This window comes from Nerophis lumbriciformis, linkage group LG12 (genome assembly GCF_033978685.3).
Source record: "Nerophis lumbriciformis linkage group LG12, RoL_Nlum_v2.1, whole genome shotgun sequence".
Taxonomy (NCBI): domain Eukaryota; kingdom Metazoa; phylum Chordata; class Actinopteri; order Syngnathiformes; family Syngnathidae; genus Nerophis; species Nerophis lumbriciformis.
This window is the reverse complement of record NC_084559.2, coordinates 22535364-22554296: the sequence shown is the minus strand read 5'-3', so window position 1 is coordinate 22554296 and position 18933 is coordinate 22535364. Positions and strand designations below refer to the sequence as shown.

At 39.1% G+C, this 18933-nt stretch overlaps 1 protein-coding gene across 3 annotated transcripts in view; it reads left to right on the top strand.

The window, feature by feature from the left end:
* zbtb34 (zinc finger and BTB domain containing 34) overlaps window positions 1-18694 on the top strand; it is a 55034-nt gene extending 36340 nt beyond the window's left edge. For 2 of the 3 annotated variants that reach the window (XM_061986106.1, XM_061986105.1), the window contains exon 2: window positions 11786-18694. In XM_061986106.1, coding sequence (XP_061842090.1) covers window positions 11786-13318 — 1533 coding nt within the window. In that variant the 3' untranslated portion in view covers window positions 13319-18694. The remainder of the gene's footprint in view (window positions 1-11785) is intronic. The other variant, XR_009817852.1, reaches the window with a different exon arrangement.
* Window positions 18695-18933: the final 239 nt, after the last annotated feature.

Sequence of the window (18933 nt, the reverse complement as noted above, 5' to 3'; positions counted from 1 at the left end):
TCCGAGCTAATGTCGCTATAGCTTGCTGTTCTTTCCGCCATGTTTGTTTGTGTTGGCTTCACTATGTGACGTCACAGAAAAATGGACGGGTGTTTATAACGATGGTTAAAATCAGGCACTTTGAAGCTTTTTTTAGGGATATTGCGTGATGGGTAAAATTTTGAAAAAAACTTCGAAAAATATAATAAGCCACTGGGAACTGATTTTTAATGGTTTTAACCATTCTGAAATTGTGATAATGTTCCCCTTTAATTGCCAACCGCCAAGACACATTGTGTTTTGCTGCTTAATTTATTGCACTTCTTAATCGAGAAAGTCAACAAAGAAACGTCCATTGCAAACAATGCTTGGTCCACCGTGGACAAAGTCAGTCTACCTTATTTCAACCTCGTATTATTTACTTGCAATCTTTTTCGATCCAATTATTTAATTTCTCAGTACTGTCTACTCATTAGTCCTGCTAAACATAAAATTGAAAACAATCTGGCCCTGAGAAACATATACTCCTTCCAAGCAATTAAAAAAATAGGTTCTCTGTAAACACTTGACATTTATCTGTGTATCAGTACAGTATCAGTTACAGCCTGTAGTGTTTTCAGCCAGAGGAGACTGTCTATAAGCGTTAGCGGTAAAATCTTTGTGTCTTTTGATAGTTCCAAAACACACCCATTTGATTGCTTTAGAGCGCTTTAGCCTTCAATCATACCACGCCAAGACAGGAACCTGTTTGTGCAGTCATGGCAGATTTACCTCAGTGCATAACGTTTACTTCACAACTGGAATTTCTATCTTGTACAAAAATACACCAGAAAGTAGGGCTGAGCAATTTTGTCACAAATCTACAGTGCATTTAGAAAGTATTCACAGCGTTTCACTTTTTCCACATTTTGTTATGCTACAGCCTTATTCCAAAACGGAAAAAAAAAAAAAAAAAATTTCCTCAAAATTTTACACACAACGCCCTATAATGACAAAGTGAAAAGTTGTTTTGTTTTTTTAAAACTGTGCAAATTTATTAAAGAATAAAAAAAATCACATGTACATAAGTATTCACAGCCTTTGCTCAATTCTTTGTTGATGCAACTTTGGCAGTAATTACAGCCTCAAGTTTTTTTAAATACGATTCCACAAGCTTGGCACACTTATCTTTAAGCAGTTTCGCCCATTCTTATTTGCAGCACTTCTCAAGCGCCATCAAGTTGGATGGGAAGCATTGTTTTTGTTTTTATCCAGGATGTCTCTGCTAGGGATGTCCCGATCCAGGTTTTTGCACTTCCGATCCGATACCGATATTGTTTTTGCATTTCCGATCCGATACCGATACTGACCTATCCGAGCATGTATTAAAGTTTAAAGTTATTTAGCCTACTTAGTTGTCAGAATCATGTTGAAAAGGGTTTTAGTACTCTTGATAACAACTAGCCAGCTGAATTAGGGGAGTTTGAATAATACACAATGGTTGGTAACAAGAAACTGACCTGTTTATTCAAGGATAAACACAAAATAGACAAAATTATACATGACAAACAGAAATGGCATCATTGAACTAGGGCTTGGCGATATGGCCTTTTTTTAATATTGCGATATTTTAAGGCCATATTGCGATACACAATATATATCTCGATATTTTGCCTCAGCCTTGAATGAACACTTGATGCATATAATCACAGCAGTATGATGATTCTATGTGTTTTGATTGATTGATTGAGACTTTTATTAGTAGGTTGCACAGTGAAGTACATATTCCGTACAATTGACCACTAAATGGTAACACCCGAATAAGTTTTTCAACTTGTTTAAGTCGGGGTTCACTTAAATTGATTCATGATACAGATATATACTATCAGATATATACTATCATAACAGTCATCACACAAGATAATCACATTGAATTATTTACATTATTTATAATCCAGGGTGTGAAGGGGGGCGCCGGATGTAAGTGTCAAAAAGACAGTCAAAAGAGTTTGATATGAGAATAAATCTAAAGTTAAAATATAGGGTAGAAATGCACCCATTTGCAGGAAATGTAGTCTTGATTTTCAAAATTTTCTTTCAAGGCTTGCATGTCTACATTAAAACATTCTTCTTCATACTGCATTAATATATGCTACTTTTAAACTTTCATGCAGAGAAGGAAATCACAACTAAAAAAAATCACTATTTTTTTCATACGGTGTTGATGTGGAAATGTTTGCTTCGGCATTTTGATGGTGTGGATGTGTGGCACCGAATGGAGATAAGCGTCTCGACAGATGTTGCAATATTTGAACAATGATGACGAAAACTGTTTTCTCTGTCGTGTCCGTGTGTCAAAAATTGTTATGCGCTTATTTTTTTATTAGATTTTGTGCGTGGCATATAATTGCTATGCGCAAAGGACGCTTAAACAGTGCGCAATTGCACAGGCGCGCACCTTAGAGGGAGCGTTGGTCACACGGCTGCGATAGCATCACAGCTAACGTTAGCCATGCTGCTACCTCTCTGCTCGGGGAGGACGTATACGTATGTGACGTATGACGTGTTAAGAAGGTGCGCTTGCTGTCTGTGAGAGGGAGACACAGGAAAGAGTGTGAAGAGCCTGTCGTGTAATGCCAGCAGCTAAAAGCAACTACGTGAGAATTCACAGACCTGTGGATGTGTTGAAGGTGTGCTGGAAAATGCGGAACGGAAATTAGGGAGCAGCAGAAAAGTGGAATGTATTATTTAAATCGGTGCGTTGGAAAACACGGACCGGAGTTTTTTTTTTAAACTGGATCTGGATCGGCATTTTTCCATGCCTTGCCGATACGCAAATATCGGCAGCCGATCCGATCCAAATATCGAATCGGGACATCCCTAGTCTCTGCACGTTGTTGCATTCATCTTCATGTAGTCAGAGAGCTAACCAAGAACCCAATGTTCACTCTGTCAGAGCTACAGCATTCCTCTGTGTAGGCAGGGGAACCTTCCAAAAGGGTAACCATCTCTTCAGCAATTCACCAATCAGACCTGTATGGTGTAGTGGCCAGACGGAAGACATTTTGCCAAAATGCGCCTGAAAGACTGGTCTGATTAGACTAAGATCAAACTATTTGGCGTGAATGCCAAGGGTAATTTTTGGAGAAAACCAGGTACCGCTCATCACCAGGCCAATACCATCCCTACAGTGAAACATGGTGGTGGCAGCATCATGCTGTGGGGATGCTTTTCAGCGGCGAAAACTGGACACTAGTCAGGATAGAGGAAAATATAAATGCAGCGATTGACAGAGACATCCAGGATGAAAACCAACGCATCTCTTCCAACCTGATGGAGTTTGAGAGGTACTGCAAAAAAGGAATGGGAAAAACTTCCCAAAGATAGGTGCGCTATGCTTGTGGCATCGTATTCAAAAAGACATGAGGCTGTAATTTCTGCCAAAGGTGCATCAACAAAGTATTGAGCAAAGGCTGTGAATACTTACGTACGTGTGATTTTTATTTTTTATTTTTATACATTTACAAAAAATAAAAATGTTTCATTTTGTCATTATGGGGTTGTCTCTAGAATTGTAAGGACACAAATGAAATGATTTCACTTTGGAATAAGGCTGCACAGAAGTGTAGATGGATCTGCGTTACAGCAGAACATAACCAGTAAATTAGAAAGTAGATTAATCATAGTTTTGAGAAAATAATCCAAGCGTAAATGATGCAATGTGTCACTGCATTTGTCAGCATTCACATCAGGAGCCTTTGTAACGTGTTTTAAAATGTTTCTAATGTGTGATTTATTACTGACGTCTAAACTTATGTTCGTGCCACATTTGTTGAAGTTGTGGTGGATGTGGACAAGACTGAAAGTCAAGGTATTTAGTAAGTTTATAATTGTATTAATTTTTCTTATTTATTTTTTACATTTATGATTAATAACACTGATAGTTGTTTTATTATCATACAGATTGATGTATTACTTTGTGTTTGCTTAGAAGAAGAACTATAAAAATGTATTTTATATAAAATTGCAATATTGAGGAAAACTAATTGGTTTTCGAAAACTGTTAGATAAAGCTGCTTTGTCAATTAAATTTATTACCATTCAGGTAACTGAACCACATATTTTGGGAGCATATGAACTTGACTTATCCCATATATTTTGACCACTGAGCATAACTTTTTTGGCTGCCCTTGTAACATGGCTTCAGTACCAACCCTTTTGCATTCTATAAGTAACCATGGCTGAGGTTGAAGTACATGGACATGTACTAAGAAATAAGAAGGCTACATACATGTATGTGAGAGGGTAATTATCGCCCTTTTGCACCGTCTTATCCCCATTTGGTGCCTCAATGAGAACGTAGACGGGTGTCTTGGCAAACCTTGGCAACTGGACCAAGTGTTTACTCTCCAAAAGGCCCTGACTGCGACTAAATGCACACGAACATCCAGCTGGATTGCCAGATAGGGACAGGAAAGAGTTTGCAGCTGTGGGAGAGATTGAGGAAGAGCTTCGATATTCACTGTACTTGATGTTGCATTATGAATTTGCTTTACACATGTGCATTACAGAGAAGTACTTTCTATCATTGATGTGGCTTCAGTGACCTGCTTTAGCACAGTATGTACATTGGCATCTTCTCAATAACCCAAGTGTTTGGGATAGTAAGTAGTTTGGCCAAAACTAGGCAACACTATATTGGTATAGTGATGTTATTTGCAAATGTACTTCTAAATTGCTGAAATGATTCAACAAACATAGATATCAGTAATGAAAATGCTTCTTCTGGCTCTTGATGCAAGAAGTCAAATTAAGGACATACTGTATATGTGCTGCATTTGGTCCAGAGCCTTGTGCAACTTGCCAGAGGAACCAGACTTTCTTCATTCTCTGCCAAATATGTAGCATATACTGTACTTTCAACTTACTTTGTCAATGTTCTGTTACCATCTGTTTTACTCCACAGGAGTCTTGGTACTTATCAATAAATAATAGCAAAGACAAGATACAAGTAATAAATACATTACCGTATTTTCCGCACTATTAGCCGCACCTAAAAACCACAAATTTACTCAAAAGCTGATAGTGCGGCTTATAACCCGGTGCGCTTTATATATGGATTAATATTAAGATTCATTTTCATAAAGTTTAGGTCTCGCAACTACGGTAAACAGCCGCCATCTTTTTTCCCCGTAGAAGAGGAAGCGCTTCTTCTTCTACGCCAAGCAACCGCCAAGGTAAGCACCCGCCCCCATAGAAGAGGAAGCACTTCTTCTTCTACTGTAAGCAACCACCCGCCCCCGTAGAAGAAGAAGAAGCGCGCGGATATTACGTTTCATTTCCTTTGTGTGTTTACATCTGTAAAGACCACAAAATGGCTCCTACTAAGCGACAGGTTTCCGGTTCATGAAAAGACGCAATCTCTCCATCCGCACACGGACTACTATTTCACAGCAACTGCCTAAAGACTTTCAAGAAAAGCTGGCTACTTTTCGTGCATATTGTAAAAACAAGATAGCTGAAAAAAAGATCCGGCCAGAGAACATTATCAACATGGACGAGGTTCCACTGACTTTTGATATTCCTGTGAACCGCACTGTGGATACAACGGGAGCACGTACGGTGAATATTCGCACCACAGGGAATGAGAAGTCGTCCTTCACTGTGGTTCTAGCTTGCCATGCTAATGGCCAGAAACTTCCACCCATGGTGATATTCAAAAGGAAGACCTTGCCAAAAGAGACCTTTCCAGCCGGCGTCATCATAAAAGCTAACTCGAAGGGATGGATGGATGAAGAAAAGATGAGCGAGTGGTTAAGGGAAGTTTACGCGAAGAGGCCGGGTGGCTTTTTTCACGCAGCTCCGTCCATGTTGATATACGACTCCATGCGCGCCCACATCACGCTGGTTTTTAATATATTATTAAAGTTTGACTGACCTATCTGACTGTTTTTTTGACATTCCCTTTAGCGCAGTTAGATGCGGCTTATAACACGGGGCGGCTTATAGGTGGACAAAGTTTTGAAATATGCCGTTCATTGAAGGCGCGGCTTATAACCCAGGGCGGCTTATGGTGCGGAAAATACGGTAGTTCAATCAATTGTCAATGTTGTGCTTGGAATGTCAATGTTGTTTTGTTTGTTTTTTTCGATTTGTTGCATTTTAAGGGTTTTCAAGTACATTTAGTTGCAATTTGTATGCAATGTATGCATTATTCTTGGTTTATTATGTGATTGTGTGTAGGTGTATTCAAAAACTATTTCAAAAGACTGTGTGATGCTCGAGTATTGGTCGAGTATTATATAAAAACTTGAAATATTTGGTGCATTACTGACCACAAGCAGGCTAGGCATTTTTTGGAATGTTAACCTTTAACGTTTGCAATGTTGGTACACTGATCTATGACCACTATCTTGTATTATAGTTCATCAAGTTTGGTTATGATACCACAGTTGTGGGGCTCATCTCTGGGAGAGATGAGTCGGCTTACCGGGATGAGGTGGAGCAGCTGTCAGTGTGGTTTTCAGACAATAACCTTGTACTGAACACCTCCAAGACCAAGCAGCTGATCATAGACTTCAGGCGGAAAGCCTAAACAGACACTCAGCCCCTATTCATCGGGGAGAAACAGGCGGAGAGGGTAACAGATTTCCGTTTTTTCGGCGTTCACATACAAGAGGACTTAACTTGGAACATTAAAACCACGACCACCATCAAGAATGCAAAGCAGAGACTGTACTTTCTGAGAGTTCGTAGGAATAACAATCTGACTCAGAAACTTTTGGTGTCATTCTATCGTTGCTCCATAGAAAGCATCCTGATGTACTGCATGTGTGTGTGCCCAAAAAAATCATTGGTGGCCCACTCCCCACCCTGGAAGAATTGTACAGCTCTCGCTGTCTTAGAAGGGCTAAAAACATTCTAAGGGATCCGTTCCACCCAGGTCACCAACACTTTGAATAATTGCCATCAGGCAGACGTTTCAGGTTTCCAAATGCTCGGACTAATAGATTTAAAACAGTTTCTATCCAAAAGCTATAACAACGCTTAACACCGCAAATGCCTTTTCCTACACATCTCCATCTGTGTTATAGTAATGATATGCAAAGTACATGTACTCAACACCACCCTTTTCCTCATAATCACCAAATGTGTTGCAATTTACTGTTTCTGCCTCTTATGTTCAATGTCTGCAATATGTGCCTATCTTCCCTCAGGGTCTCTGCAATCTACTGTTTTTTGTTTTGTCTCCTTAAGCTGCTACTGTGTGTGTGCGTGCGTGCGTGTGTTTATGCTTATCCTGTTAAATGTGCCTTTTAAAGATCCAGCCTATTCTTTTTTTATGCTTTTAATGTTAAATTATTTCTGCACTTTATGGGTGTGTACTGCAAATTTCGTTGTACTGGTACAATGACAATAAAGACAATCCAATTCATTGCCAGAGGTTTATCTTCTGAGTTTGCTTGTTAAGCTTGTGAACACAGTAGGTAGAAATATAAATCGTGTCTTTGGCAAACATTCCAGTGGCAAACTGCATTTTGGTTTGTGGGCCACCTTTTTTATAGTGGGTTTTCCTCAGATGTATATCCAAGGGCAGAGTATGACTTATGCAAAACTCAAAATAGGTTTATTTTCCCACATGGACCGCAAGATAGCCTGACCTTAGTATATGTGCAATTGTGCATGTCTCTAAAGTTTACTGCATTGTTTTTCTTACCTGGCTTAATTACCGTATTTTTCTAACTATAAGTCGCAGTTTTTTTCATACTTTGGCCGGGGGTGCGACTTATACTCGGGAGCGACTTATGTGTGAAATTATTAACACATTACCGTAAAATATCAAATAATATTATTTAGCTCATTCACTCTGTCTATCTGTGTTGGCCCTGCGATGAGGTGGCGACTTGTCCAGGGTGTACACCGCCTTCCGCCCGATTGTAGCTGGGATAGGCTCCAGCGCCCCCCGCGACCCCGAAGGGAATAAGCGGTAGAAAATGGATGGATGGAGTGACAGATTGTTTGGTAAACGTATAGCATGTTCTATATGTTATAGTTATTTGAATGACTCTTACCATAATATGTTACGTTAACATACCAGGCACGTTCTCAGTTGGTTATTTATGCCTCATATAACGTACACTTATTCAGCCTGTTGTTCACTATTCTTTATTTATTTTAAATTGCCTTTCAAATGTCTATTCTTGGTGTTGGGTTTTATCAAATAAATTTCCCCCAAAAATGCGACTTATACTCCAGTGCGACTTATATGTTTTTTTTTCTTCTTTATTGTGCATTTTCGGCAGGTGCGACTTATACTCCGAAAAACATGGTAACATTGTTGCTTGGTCAGTTCTATATTATTCATGACCTAGTTATCTTTTTTATACTATTTATATAATAAAAAAATAATGATACATTGTGTTTTTTACTCACTTTTCATTTAAGTAAATCTTAAAGTGCTAAAATACAAGGAATAAAAGCTTAGCTATTAAAACAGATAAAATACTAAGATTAAAAATGAGTAAAGAACTTGAACATTGTAGTAATATCTGCCAGTTGAAGAAACCGTACAAGCAGATGGTGCTCACAAAGTATACAAAACTGTTAGAGAGATAAAAATAAAAAAAATACCGTAGTTCAAAAGATTAGGATAAAGCAGAGCCTATTCGCTTCTACCCGTGTCACATAAGTATCTCTTTGTAATATCAGGCACTTTCTTCATCTGCTCTGTCCCTCTACTCTGTCTTTCTTTCTTTACCCTACTGGTTGAGACAGCCAGCCAACCCTACAGAGCCTAGGTTCTGTCCAAGGATTATTCCCATAGGGGAGTTTTTCCTTGCCTCCATTGCCAAGTCACCAAGTGCTTGCTTATGTGAGGTTCAGTTGGTTCTTTCCTTCTCTCTTTTGAATGTTTATTGGCACAGAGGTGGAACCGGACAAGCTGTGCTTCTTCCCACTTCTTTTGGACGGTTAATCACTTGAGCAAAAATGGATTGACTGCAAGAGAAGCATAAGTAACACAAAATGTGCAAAATAGTGGGTTTTCTAACTGTGTCTATTCTAGTTATCTAAAAAACAAAACAATTTGGTCAAACGCTTTCAGTGTGTGTTTAAGTACTTTTTAAACACAGCTAACACCACAATAATAATAACAATGATAATTTTGATCATGTTAACCGTGATATGAAATGTTCACATTGTTACATCCCTAACTTGATGTACTCTATGTATAAGTTGTTTTTCATAGCACACACTGACAGTTTGTAATAAGTATACCAAAGGAACAAATTATTAAACATTTTTAAAAGAAGGTAAACATATACTGTAGTCTTCAATATGAACAAAAACATTTCATAGTCCAGTTCTTTTTGGGTTTTTTATTAGAAAGATTTTGAACACTTTGCTCCCTTTGTGCTAGGGATGCACAATATATATATTTTTCAAGCCTATACCATTACTGATTACTTCCTGCTTCTCAAGACTAATACTGATAACTGATTACTTGTTTAGGGCTCGAGTGATTTGTGTACTTCAACATCACAGATTACATATATACACTGAGGTATTGTACGTACCTGAATGGCTGCAAACAAAGAAAATGTTGCAACTGAGGGTACTCCAGTCGACCGGCTACAGATTATTTTTTCTGTGAAAAAGTCTGATCGCCAGAAGCCAATCAGTACCTTTCAATGCCGTACGTTGGCTTAATTTCTTCTACATTAGACCTGGGCCAATATTTGATTAATCAATTAACTGAACGATAAATGAAGATGAAGTCGGTATCTTTTTCAGCGTCGAGAATTGCTATACGTATGCATGTTTACACTTTTGCATATTTTATCTTTGGACGTTTGCAACCCACTGCAACTCCTTCTCCCGACACACAACAGAGACAGAAAGGTGGCAATAGATTGACTCAGTCCGTGTCTTGTCTGTCAAGGCTATTTGGCAAAATGGCCCAATTTGAGGCTACAGAGGCCCCGAGGTCTCACCCATGCATGTTATAGCCCTTCCTCATCCAATCATCTTAATGATAATCAGTTCAAGACATGAGCGTGGGGCAGAAAGAAACAATGGAAAAACAAAAAGAGTATGGGTACAGGAAAATGAAGAGATAGAAGAAAAGCTTTAGTGATACTGCTAAGAGCAGAAAAATGGAAATGTTTGACAGCAGCTACTTTATCGTATTCCTCACAGCCGCAGCTGATTTCTTCATTGCTCTATGACAGCACATTAGGAGATGGGATAAAGGAGGATAAAATAGTAAATGTTGATGAAAACTCTGAAACAGGTCTGCTTTCTTCTAGCATGGTGTGGGTGGGAATAAAACATTCATAAACGGTTCAAAATGGTCACATACTAAACTTTAAATGAAATAAACCGCAAACATTTTAAGCCCTATTTTATACTTTCTTCAAGTAACGCCACATTGCAGATTTACACGCGTGTTGTAATGCGTTTGTAAGTCTTAAATTACTCCACTATCTTTTTAAGCACAAGTAAGCAACCCACTTTGTGGTTATCATTAGTTTGTTCAAAGCTTCAGAATGTTAAGGGATATTGTTTAGGATTGTATTAAGGGGTTTGGCACAATATCTCTGTGCGTAGTGGGAGGGTCTGGACCAAAAAGTCCAGGGCCTTATTTTTGTCCCAGTTCAGCCCTGGGTGTCACTTGCCATGTCAGTCAGGTGAACTGTATTACCATATATACACACTGATTATGTTAAAGAAACAAAACTGTTATCTGCTGAGATGATCTGCTTTAAAAAAAATTACCCCATCCATCTATCCATCCATTATCTACCGATTGTCCCTTTCGGGGTCGCGGGGGCTGCTGGAGCCTATACAGGCTGCACTCGGGCGGAAGCATAATGAAATTTATGTATCCTACATTTAACAACATACCAAAGTTTAATAATAGTAATAGCATTGTACAACCTACATTTAACTTTTACTCTTGTACTGCTTGTATTGATTACATTCTTTCATTCTTATTTAAATGTGTCTGTTAATATGAAGGAGTTGGATTTCATTCATGCTCTTGTAATACAATTGGCAGAAGGAGACAGAGCAATAGAATGTGGAGAGACGGGACACATCGTGAATGGAGGAATAGAAAGACAACAGGGTGAAGGCAGAAGTTGCAGAATTTTGACCTCTATTTGTCAAATCCTGGTTAGGGCCTGGTCATAACCCAATCTAAACTTGTATAAACACATTGCTGTCCAAACAACTAAGATACAGTATTTACATTGAACATAAAGGCGGTGCTGTCTTTGCACAAAGTGATCGATATAAATTCCACAGTGTTGCGTTGAAAGAGACGGACACAGACAGATATTATTATTTATCAGCAATAGTTTCTCGGTCAATATATCGTTCAGCAAAATGTGTTATCTGCCCAGGCCTACACCACGTTACTTTTCCCACCCAAAGCATTGTTACGCAACCTAGGTTGAATTAGCTTTTTCTCAACAATAGCGTCAACCTCAAATCATTCTGTTTACTTTCGCAGCCTCTGGCCGTGAAGTGGGAAAAGGTCGACCGTGATTCGCTGTCATTATGGACATTTCCGCCTGCTTAAAACAGTTATTTTTTTTACATTATTTCTGGGTCCAATATTGTGTTTCTGTTTGGCGGGGTACACTGGCAATGGTGTCAAACAGACATTCATATGCAATTTTATGGTCAGTATCATTTTATTATGGCAACATTCCAAAATGAAAACCCCTCCAAAAAGCACACTTATGGAGTTATTTGAAATGCTCACTTGCACGTCTACTGTATTTGATATCTTTTTGTGATTGTGTCTGTTTTTTCTCCACAGGTGGTTGACAAACTGGAGAAACACATCCAAGAAATGGACGACGGCAGCTACATCGAGTTCGATGTGCCGGAGTTCAGCAACACTGTTTTGACTCAACTCAATGAGTTACGACTGCAGGGCAAGTTATGTGACATCATTGTTCACATTCAGGGTCAGCCATTTCGCGCCCACAAGGCTGTGCTGGCAGCTAGCTCACCCTATTTTCGTGACCACTCGGCTCTCAGCACCATGAGTGGCCTCTCGATCTCAGTCATCAAAAGCCCTGAGGTGTTTGAGCAGCTTCTTGCGTTCTGCTACACAGGCCACATGTCCCTACAGCTGAAGGACATCATCAGTTTCCTCACCGCTGCTAGCTTTCTGCAAATGCAGGTTATTATTGACAAGTGCACCAAGATCCTGGAGAGCATCCACTCCAAAATCAGCATCCCAATTAATGCCTGCAGCCCAGAGAAGGATGACTCGCAGACCAGTCGCAACGGGGTCAATGACAGCAATCTCTTTGTCAACCCAACCCAGATCTCCCCCCCTTACTACTCCCGTCAGAGTCACGAAGCCCGCCTGGGCCGTGGGCGACAGCAGCAAGAAGAAGGACAGTCGGATCGGGGCAGCACGGACAGTGTGTCAGAGCATGATACGCCCATGGAAGGAGAAATGGAGCAAGTTGAACTCATTGGAAAAGATGGGCAAGTAACCGATGTGCATGTGAAAGTAGAGAAAACCGAGAGGCCTACCTATTCTGATAGTTCCTCAGCTGGTGATGATGGTTACCACACAGAGCTGGTAGATGGAGAGCAAGTTTTGGCTGTTAGTGTAGGTTCTTATGGTCCAGTTATCCAGTCTGCTGCCTACTCCTACTCAGGGCTGTCCTCCCCAGTCTTCGTCAACCTCAGCAACTCCAGTCCATCCCGTTCCATCCTCAGTGGGTTCAGGGGCGGTAGAGCCAGAGCCAAGCGTCCTCTGGCCATCCCAGCGGCGGTACTGAGTCACATCAAACCAGGTTCAGATGACACAGAATCTCCTGTGGGACCCACTATACTGGAGAACGACGTGCGAGAGCGTAGTCTGAGGAGCCAGTGGTACCCATACAACGAAAGACTCATTTGTGTCTATTGTGGTAAGACCTTCAATCAGAAAGGGAGCCTCGACCGTCACATGCGCCTGCACATGGGAATCACCCCATTTGTATGTAAATTCTGTGGCAAGAAGTACACAAGGAAAGACCAACTGGAGTACCACATCCGTGGCCACACGGACAACAAGCCCTTCCACTGTCAGATCTGTGGAAAATGCTTCCCATTTCAGGGTACCCTTAACCAGCACCTGAGGAAGAAGCACATGGGAGCAACCGAGGGCAACAACCATACGGACTCTCCAAATAGGACGGAGGGGAGCTCAGGTCAGAAAGACCAAGAGGATACCGCTGAGGAGATAGCCTATGAGGCACAATATGCAGAAGAGGCGCCAGCCAACGATATGGAGGAAAGCTCCAAATGCAGTCCGGAAGAAGCTCAAGCATCCAGATGTGATTATTAGGTCCTGCTTCAGGTTAAAGAAGCTTTAAGAATAGTCTATTTCAAATCAATGTTTTTTTTTTTTTTAAATCAGGTCCCTCTACTATTGACTTGTCTTGCATTAAAGGGGTTCTGCTCATTTTGTGAAAGCTAGGTGTGAAATGCAGCGAGAAGGCTTTGTAGAATTAGATTCTTTCAAGCAAAGGGATTTACTTCGGGAGCTACATCTTACTATTTTTGCGGCGGTCCCAATAATCAAGACCCCCTGAGAAGATTTCTCTTTATATCTTTCCATGTTTTTAAAAACATATTTACAAAGTTATATAGGCATGTTGCAATAATTGAAAATGTGAAAGCTCTGGTAAGATGCTTGTCATATCACCTTTTTACCTGACCTGTTTTTGCACATACGGCCACAGGAGGTCACTCACTCACTAGGAATGATCTTTCTTCTTTTTTTTTTTCTTCTTTGCAAAGCTTTGTGTGACACATCCGTTCAATACCTCATACACACAACTCCTATCACATACAGTATTCTCACATTAATGGAACTTACTGGGTTCTACCTCATAGCCAAGATCCTACCGAGCACAGACAAGTTCACTGTTTGAAATCCATTCTAGCTTGTATGTACAGTATCTTTTTTTGCCAAACAATGTAAAGAATATTTTCTCAACACAAAGCCTTGACACGTAGAGGAAATATTCCTTGTTGATTGTACGGATAAGACTTGGGAAAATGATGATTAGAAGGTGCTATGTGGACGGGATGGCCGTTTGTAGTAAAAGATATCTGTCTGCTGTCTTAAGTGTTTTTTCCAGCAAAACACAGGATTTTACCTCATCACTAATACAGGTGACGCTAAATCACGGTTTTAGATACTGTTAACTGTGAAAACGATCTCGTGATTGGATGCCAGAATTACACCAGAACTTGTTTTGACCTGAGTTGGGTAAGATTGGCTATAACTCATTATTCAAAGCAATGCAGTCAAATAACTCTGGTTTGTTCACTTCAAGTATATATCCATGTACTAATGTCAATAATATGCAAAAAGCAACAAAGGAATCTCAGCCATTTTGACATGGTATTTCTTCCGTTATTTTCAAAGGACAATTGCTATTGTTTTTCTTCTGTCATGCTGTCCAACCTGCCATCTTTGTTCTCTGCATCAAATATAAATGTAAATGTCTTGATTGACCAAGGTTGTTTGCAGTAGTCAATACCACTTGGCGTTTGACTGGCCGCGTGGTTAGAGCAATACATATTGTTAAAGGTAGTGAAAGCAGAGGATCCAAAGTATTGACGCACTTTGCAAATTTAGCGGGTGGGATTGAGCAAACGAGTCTGCTAAGACTGACGACGCGGTGTCGGATTACTTGCCTCACCACAGTTACTGCAACAACAAAATGTATTTTGGCTACAAATCATGCGTGTAACTTGGTTGTGTTTTATCTATAATCTTGAACCATGGGTATTGGGAAGTAGCTAGTACAAAGAGACTTGTTTTTTTATTGTGATTTCATCACTCATTTTTAATGAATAAATAGGCACTTATAAAGCCGGATTACATTTTTTATAACGATTTGAAAAGTCGAAGCTCAGCTGGGTGTTTTTTTTGTTTTGTTTTTTTAATTTATCAACATTGATGTTCTTTTCCATCCAACTGATTGAATGCCTTTCTTATGGTGCAATGTCGCTATATGGCAATATGGTGTTTTGCCAAGTTATATCTAGAAGGAAGCGCTAATGTTCCTCTTAATGTACAATCGTAACTTATTGCCAATTGAGAAAGCTGATCAATTATCAAAGGAATTTGCAAGAATCCTTTCTCCCTTTTGCTTAGTAACCAGTCTTTCAGTCTCATCCGTGCTCTTTAAATGAATGTCAACCAAGTTTAGTTCATTTGTGTCAGCTGCTGATGTGATGGGCTGGTTGGTGGACTAATTTGATTCTGCCAATGATGATTCCAGGTGTGTTTTGCCCAGATTTGCAAATGAAAGGTACTTTTGTGCCATAAGTTCACGCCAAAGATTAGCATCGCATTTTGTCTGTATTTCATAATTGAATGCCTAAGACAAATTGGTTGTTCACTTAAACAAACATAGGCTAAGTTCATTGCCATGTGCAAGGAATGTACCCGCCCCAGCTTAAAACAATCATTTGTGTCAAATCCGATCGATTTTGTGAAGACTAAATTATAATTGTTAAGCCATAAAATAGCTGATAGTATAAATGATGTGCAATAGTAATTTTAAACAAAAATGGTGGCGTTTAAACCGAGTGCCTTGCCGCAAGCTTTAAATTGCAAAGTTGGGTACTTGGAAGGACGTGCCTCAGTTCAGAGATTATAATAAATACAGCCACATCAATATTATTGTAAAGTAACACCAATACGTCATCCATTTTGTACTTTTTTCAAAAGAAAGGTTTGTTTGTTTACCTTTTTATATGATTTTATTACCACGGGACAGACAATTAAAGGTAGCAAGTGATTACAATCAATCGAGGCTATGGCCCTCTACTCAGAGACTATGTTTATTCCTCGGCTTCATCCGGTGAGGACAATCCCGTCAATGTGCCGTAGTTTTTCGGTCTTGGACTAGACAAAGAAAGGAGATGCATGATATCTACTTCCATTTAGTCAAACAAAATTAAAAATACCCTCATATACAGTACTCAAATTGCACGTTGCGCAACCACGGAATTATATTAAATTGCATAAGTTGGGGGGTTCTTTAGAGTTGTTTTTCATTGATTGTGCACTTAAGAGTTATATAACAAAAGTCTCTTTAGGTATTTGTCGCTTAAGCAGGGGGGGTTTTTCCAATTAAAAGGTGCTTTTTTTTTTTTTTTTGGACTTGTAAGGTTTTGTTTTCTTATCAAATAAGTACATGTGTAGGTAAATGGAGGGGGTGTTTTTTTTTTTTCAATTGCTTTTCATGTAGCTATATTTACTTAAGTCATAGTATACACACACCGAACCAACTGACCTTGACACTCACTCTAGTTGACCTCTCCTAACCCGAAATACTTTAAGTTCCATGCAGGAGATGCAATATGGGCCACGCGTAATCAAAAGGAAGTGTTTACAGGGGAAAAGCTGTCAAGACTACTTTTTGAAATTGCAGCTCATCCTCTATACGTGTTAAACTCACTTTCAGGTAGTTTACGAACACTGATACAAGCTTAGGAAAAAAAAAAACATGAAGTCTTCCATATTTTATTTTTTATTTTTTTTTAAGTTTCTGTCCACTGTGTATAAATAATAAAAGAAAGCAATAAATTTTTATAAAGTGGTGTATTGGGATCATCATGAATATTGAAACAAGCTGTTAAATTCAAACAGGAACAGGGTATGGAAGTAGAATTGTCTCACATCAACTTATATATATATATCAATATGATATTAATACATGTGCATATATTAATAAATAAATAATTTGTATAAATACATGCGTATTTGTAAATATATTTTTCAAATTTGAAAATATATACAAATAAAACGTATAAATATAAAAATGTCACAAATAAATCAAGAATTTGTATAAATAAACATGTATTTGTAAATATATTTTTGAGATTTGAATATAAATATGCTTGATTTTGTATTTGTATTTGTATTGAATTTGCGTATGTGGATCGGTTTTTTGCTCTTGTCGATGAGACATTTATACCACAAACCAGATGCACAAATAAATGTGACCTACACACTCCCCTGAACAACCAGCAGAGGGCACTGCAGCCAGAGCCACACATTGCACTGATAGGAGATCAGTATCTACATTAAAGTTAAAGTACCCATGATTGTCACACACACTAGGTGTGGCGAAATTATTCTCTGCATTTGACCCATCACCCTTGATCACCCCTTGGGAGGTGAGGGGAGCAGTGAGCAGCAGCAGGGGCCACACCCGGGAATAAGCTTTGGTGATTTAACCCCCAATTCCAACCTTTGATGCTGAGTGTCATCGGAGCAAGGTCATTAAAAGGCATTGATACAATAAGATAAGCAGTGAGCACGGTCTTTCAGATTAACTGGATAAATTAGCATTAGCTAATACAACGCTAACATTAGCTAGCTCAGGCCCGTTCTGTGTTCTCTGTAAAGACGTGGATTGTTTTTGTGCAGAGAACTCCGAGCATTTTGCATATAATGCTCTGTGCCCCAGACCGCTCTGGCTGCAGTGCCCTCTGCTGGTGGTTCAGGGGAGTGTGTACGTCACATTTGTTTGTGGGAGGAATGTCTCATCGACACACAAGCAAAAAAGCGATCCACATATGCAAATACAAAATCAAGCATATTTATATTCAAATCTCAAAAATATATTTACAAATACACGTTTATTTATACAAATTCTTGATTTATTTGTATGTCACATTTTTATATTTATACATTTTATTTGTATATATTTTCAAATCTCAAATATATTTACAAATACACATTTATTCATACAAATTATTTATTTGTATATTTATTAATATATGCATATGTATTAATATCATATTGATATATATAAGTTGATGTGAGACAATTCTACTTCCATAACAGGACGGTTGGAAATTTTGTATTTGCTGAAGACTTTTAGACAAGTTTGCTTTCTATTATGAAAAAAAAAATAACACTATATGAGAAAAATGTGGTAGTAATCTACTCCGCAGTGAGTACGGAGTTGCACCTCCAGCTGTGTCGAAAACAACGAAAGGGATTTTTTTTTTTGGGCCGTAAAAGCCAGATTCTGAGAGCGGGTGATGTGTTGTCATGTTCAGGTTCGGATGACCTCTAGTGGAGTTGAGTCGGAGTAAACGCACTATCATGTCTCTGACTTGCATGTTTTTGGGGATAAAGCAAAAAACCTTAGAACTCAGGGTGTATAGTGTTTAAAAAAAATGTCTCATTGGACATACATCCTATGTCCACAATCGTGCACTTCTCTTCAGGTGGTGGGGGGGGACAAGTCCTCAAGTCAGTGGTTTTCATACATTCTGCCTCAAGGACTGGAGTGCATTAAGTTCCCCAGAACTGAAGGTCCGAGTGAATATCCAGAAAAACCTGAATCATGACATCACATGTGCCCCCCCCCAACCCCCCCTAACCCCAACTCCTCTTTTGTCCACTCTCCACACAACCTCACAACCCAACTGTGAACCTCAGAACTCTACTGTTTTGTACAACTATGAAGTAAATGAAGCTAGCTCCAGCTGTGTCGATTTGCCATTTATGAGTTTTATTTTATAGCATGAAATAAAGGTATATTTATTCAAATGATATATTTTACTCATAATCATTATGTGCAGCTTCATTTTGGTTCTTAAGCTTGTAAATTGCTTTTTTATTAAAGGAAAAAAAAAATGTTAAGAGAAAAATGCGTTTGTAAAATAAAGACGCTGATTTGGCTGCGACTTGTCTTTTTTTCCTTATTATATTCCTTTATGCATGGATGAGTAAAGATTGTCTGGTTTATTTAAAAAATATATTTGATTTATTTCCATTAGGGCTGAACTATCCATCCATCCATTTTCTCCCACATGTCCCTGCGGTGCTGGAGCCTATCCCAGCTGCATTCTACACCCTGGGCAAGTCGCCACCTCATCACAGATAGACAACATCCACACTCACATTCACACACTAGGGCC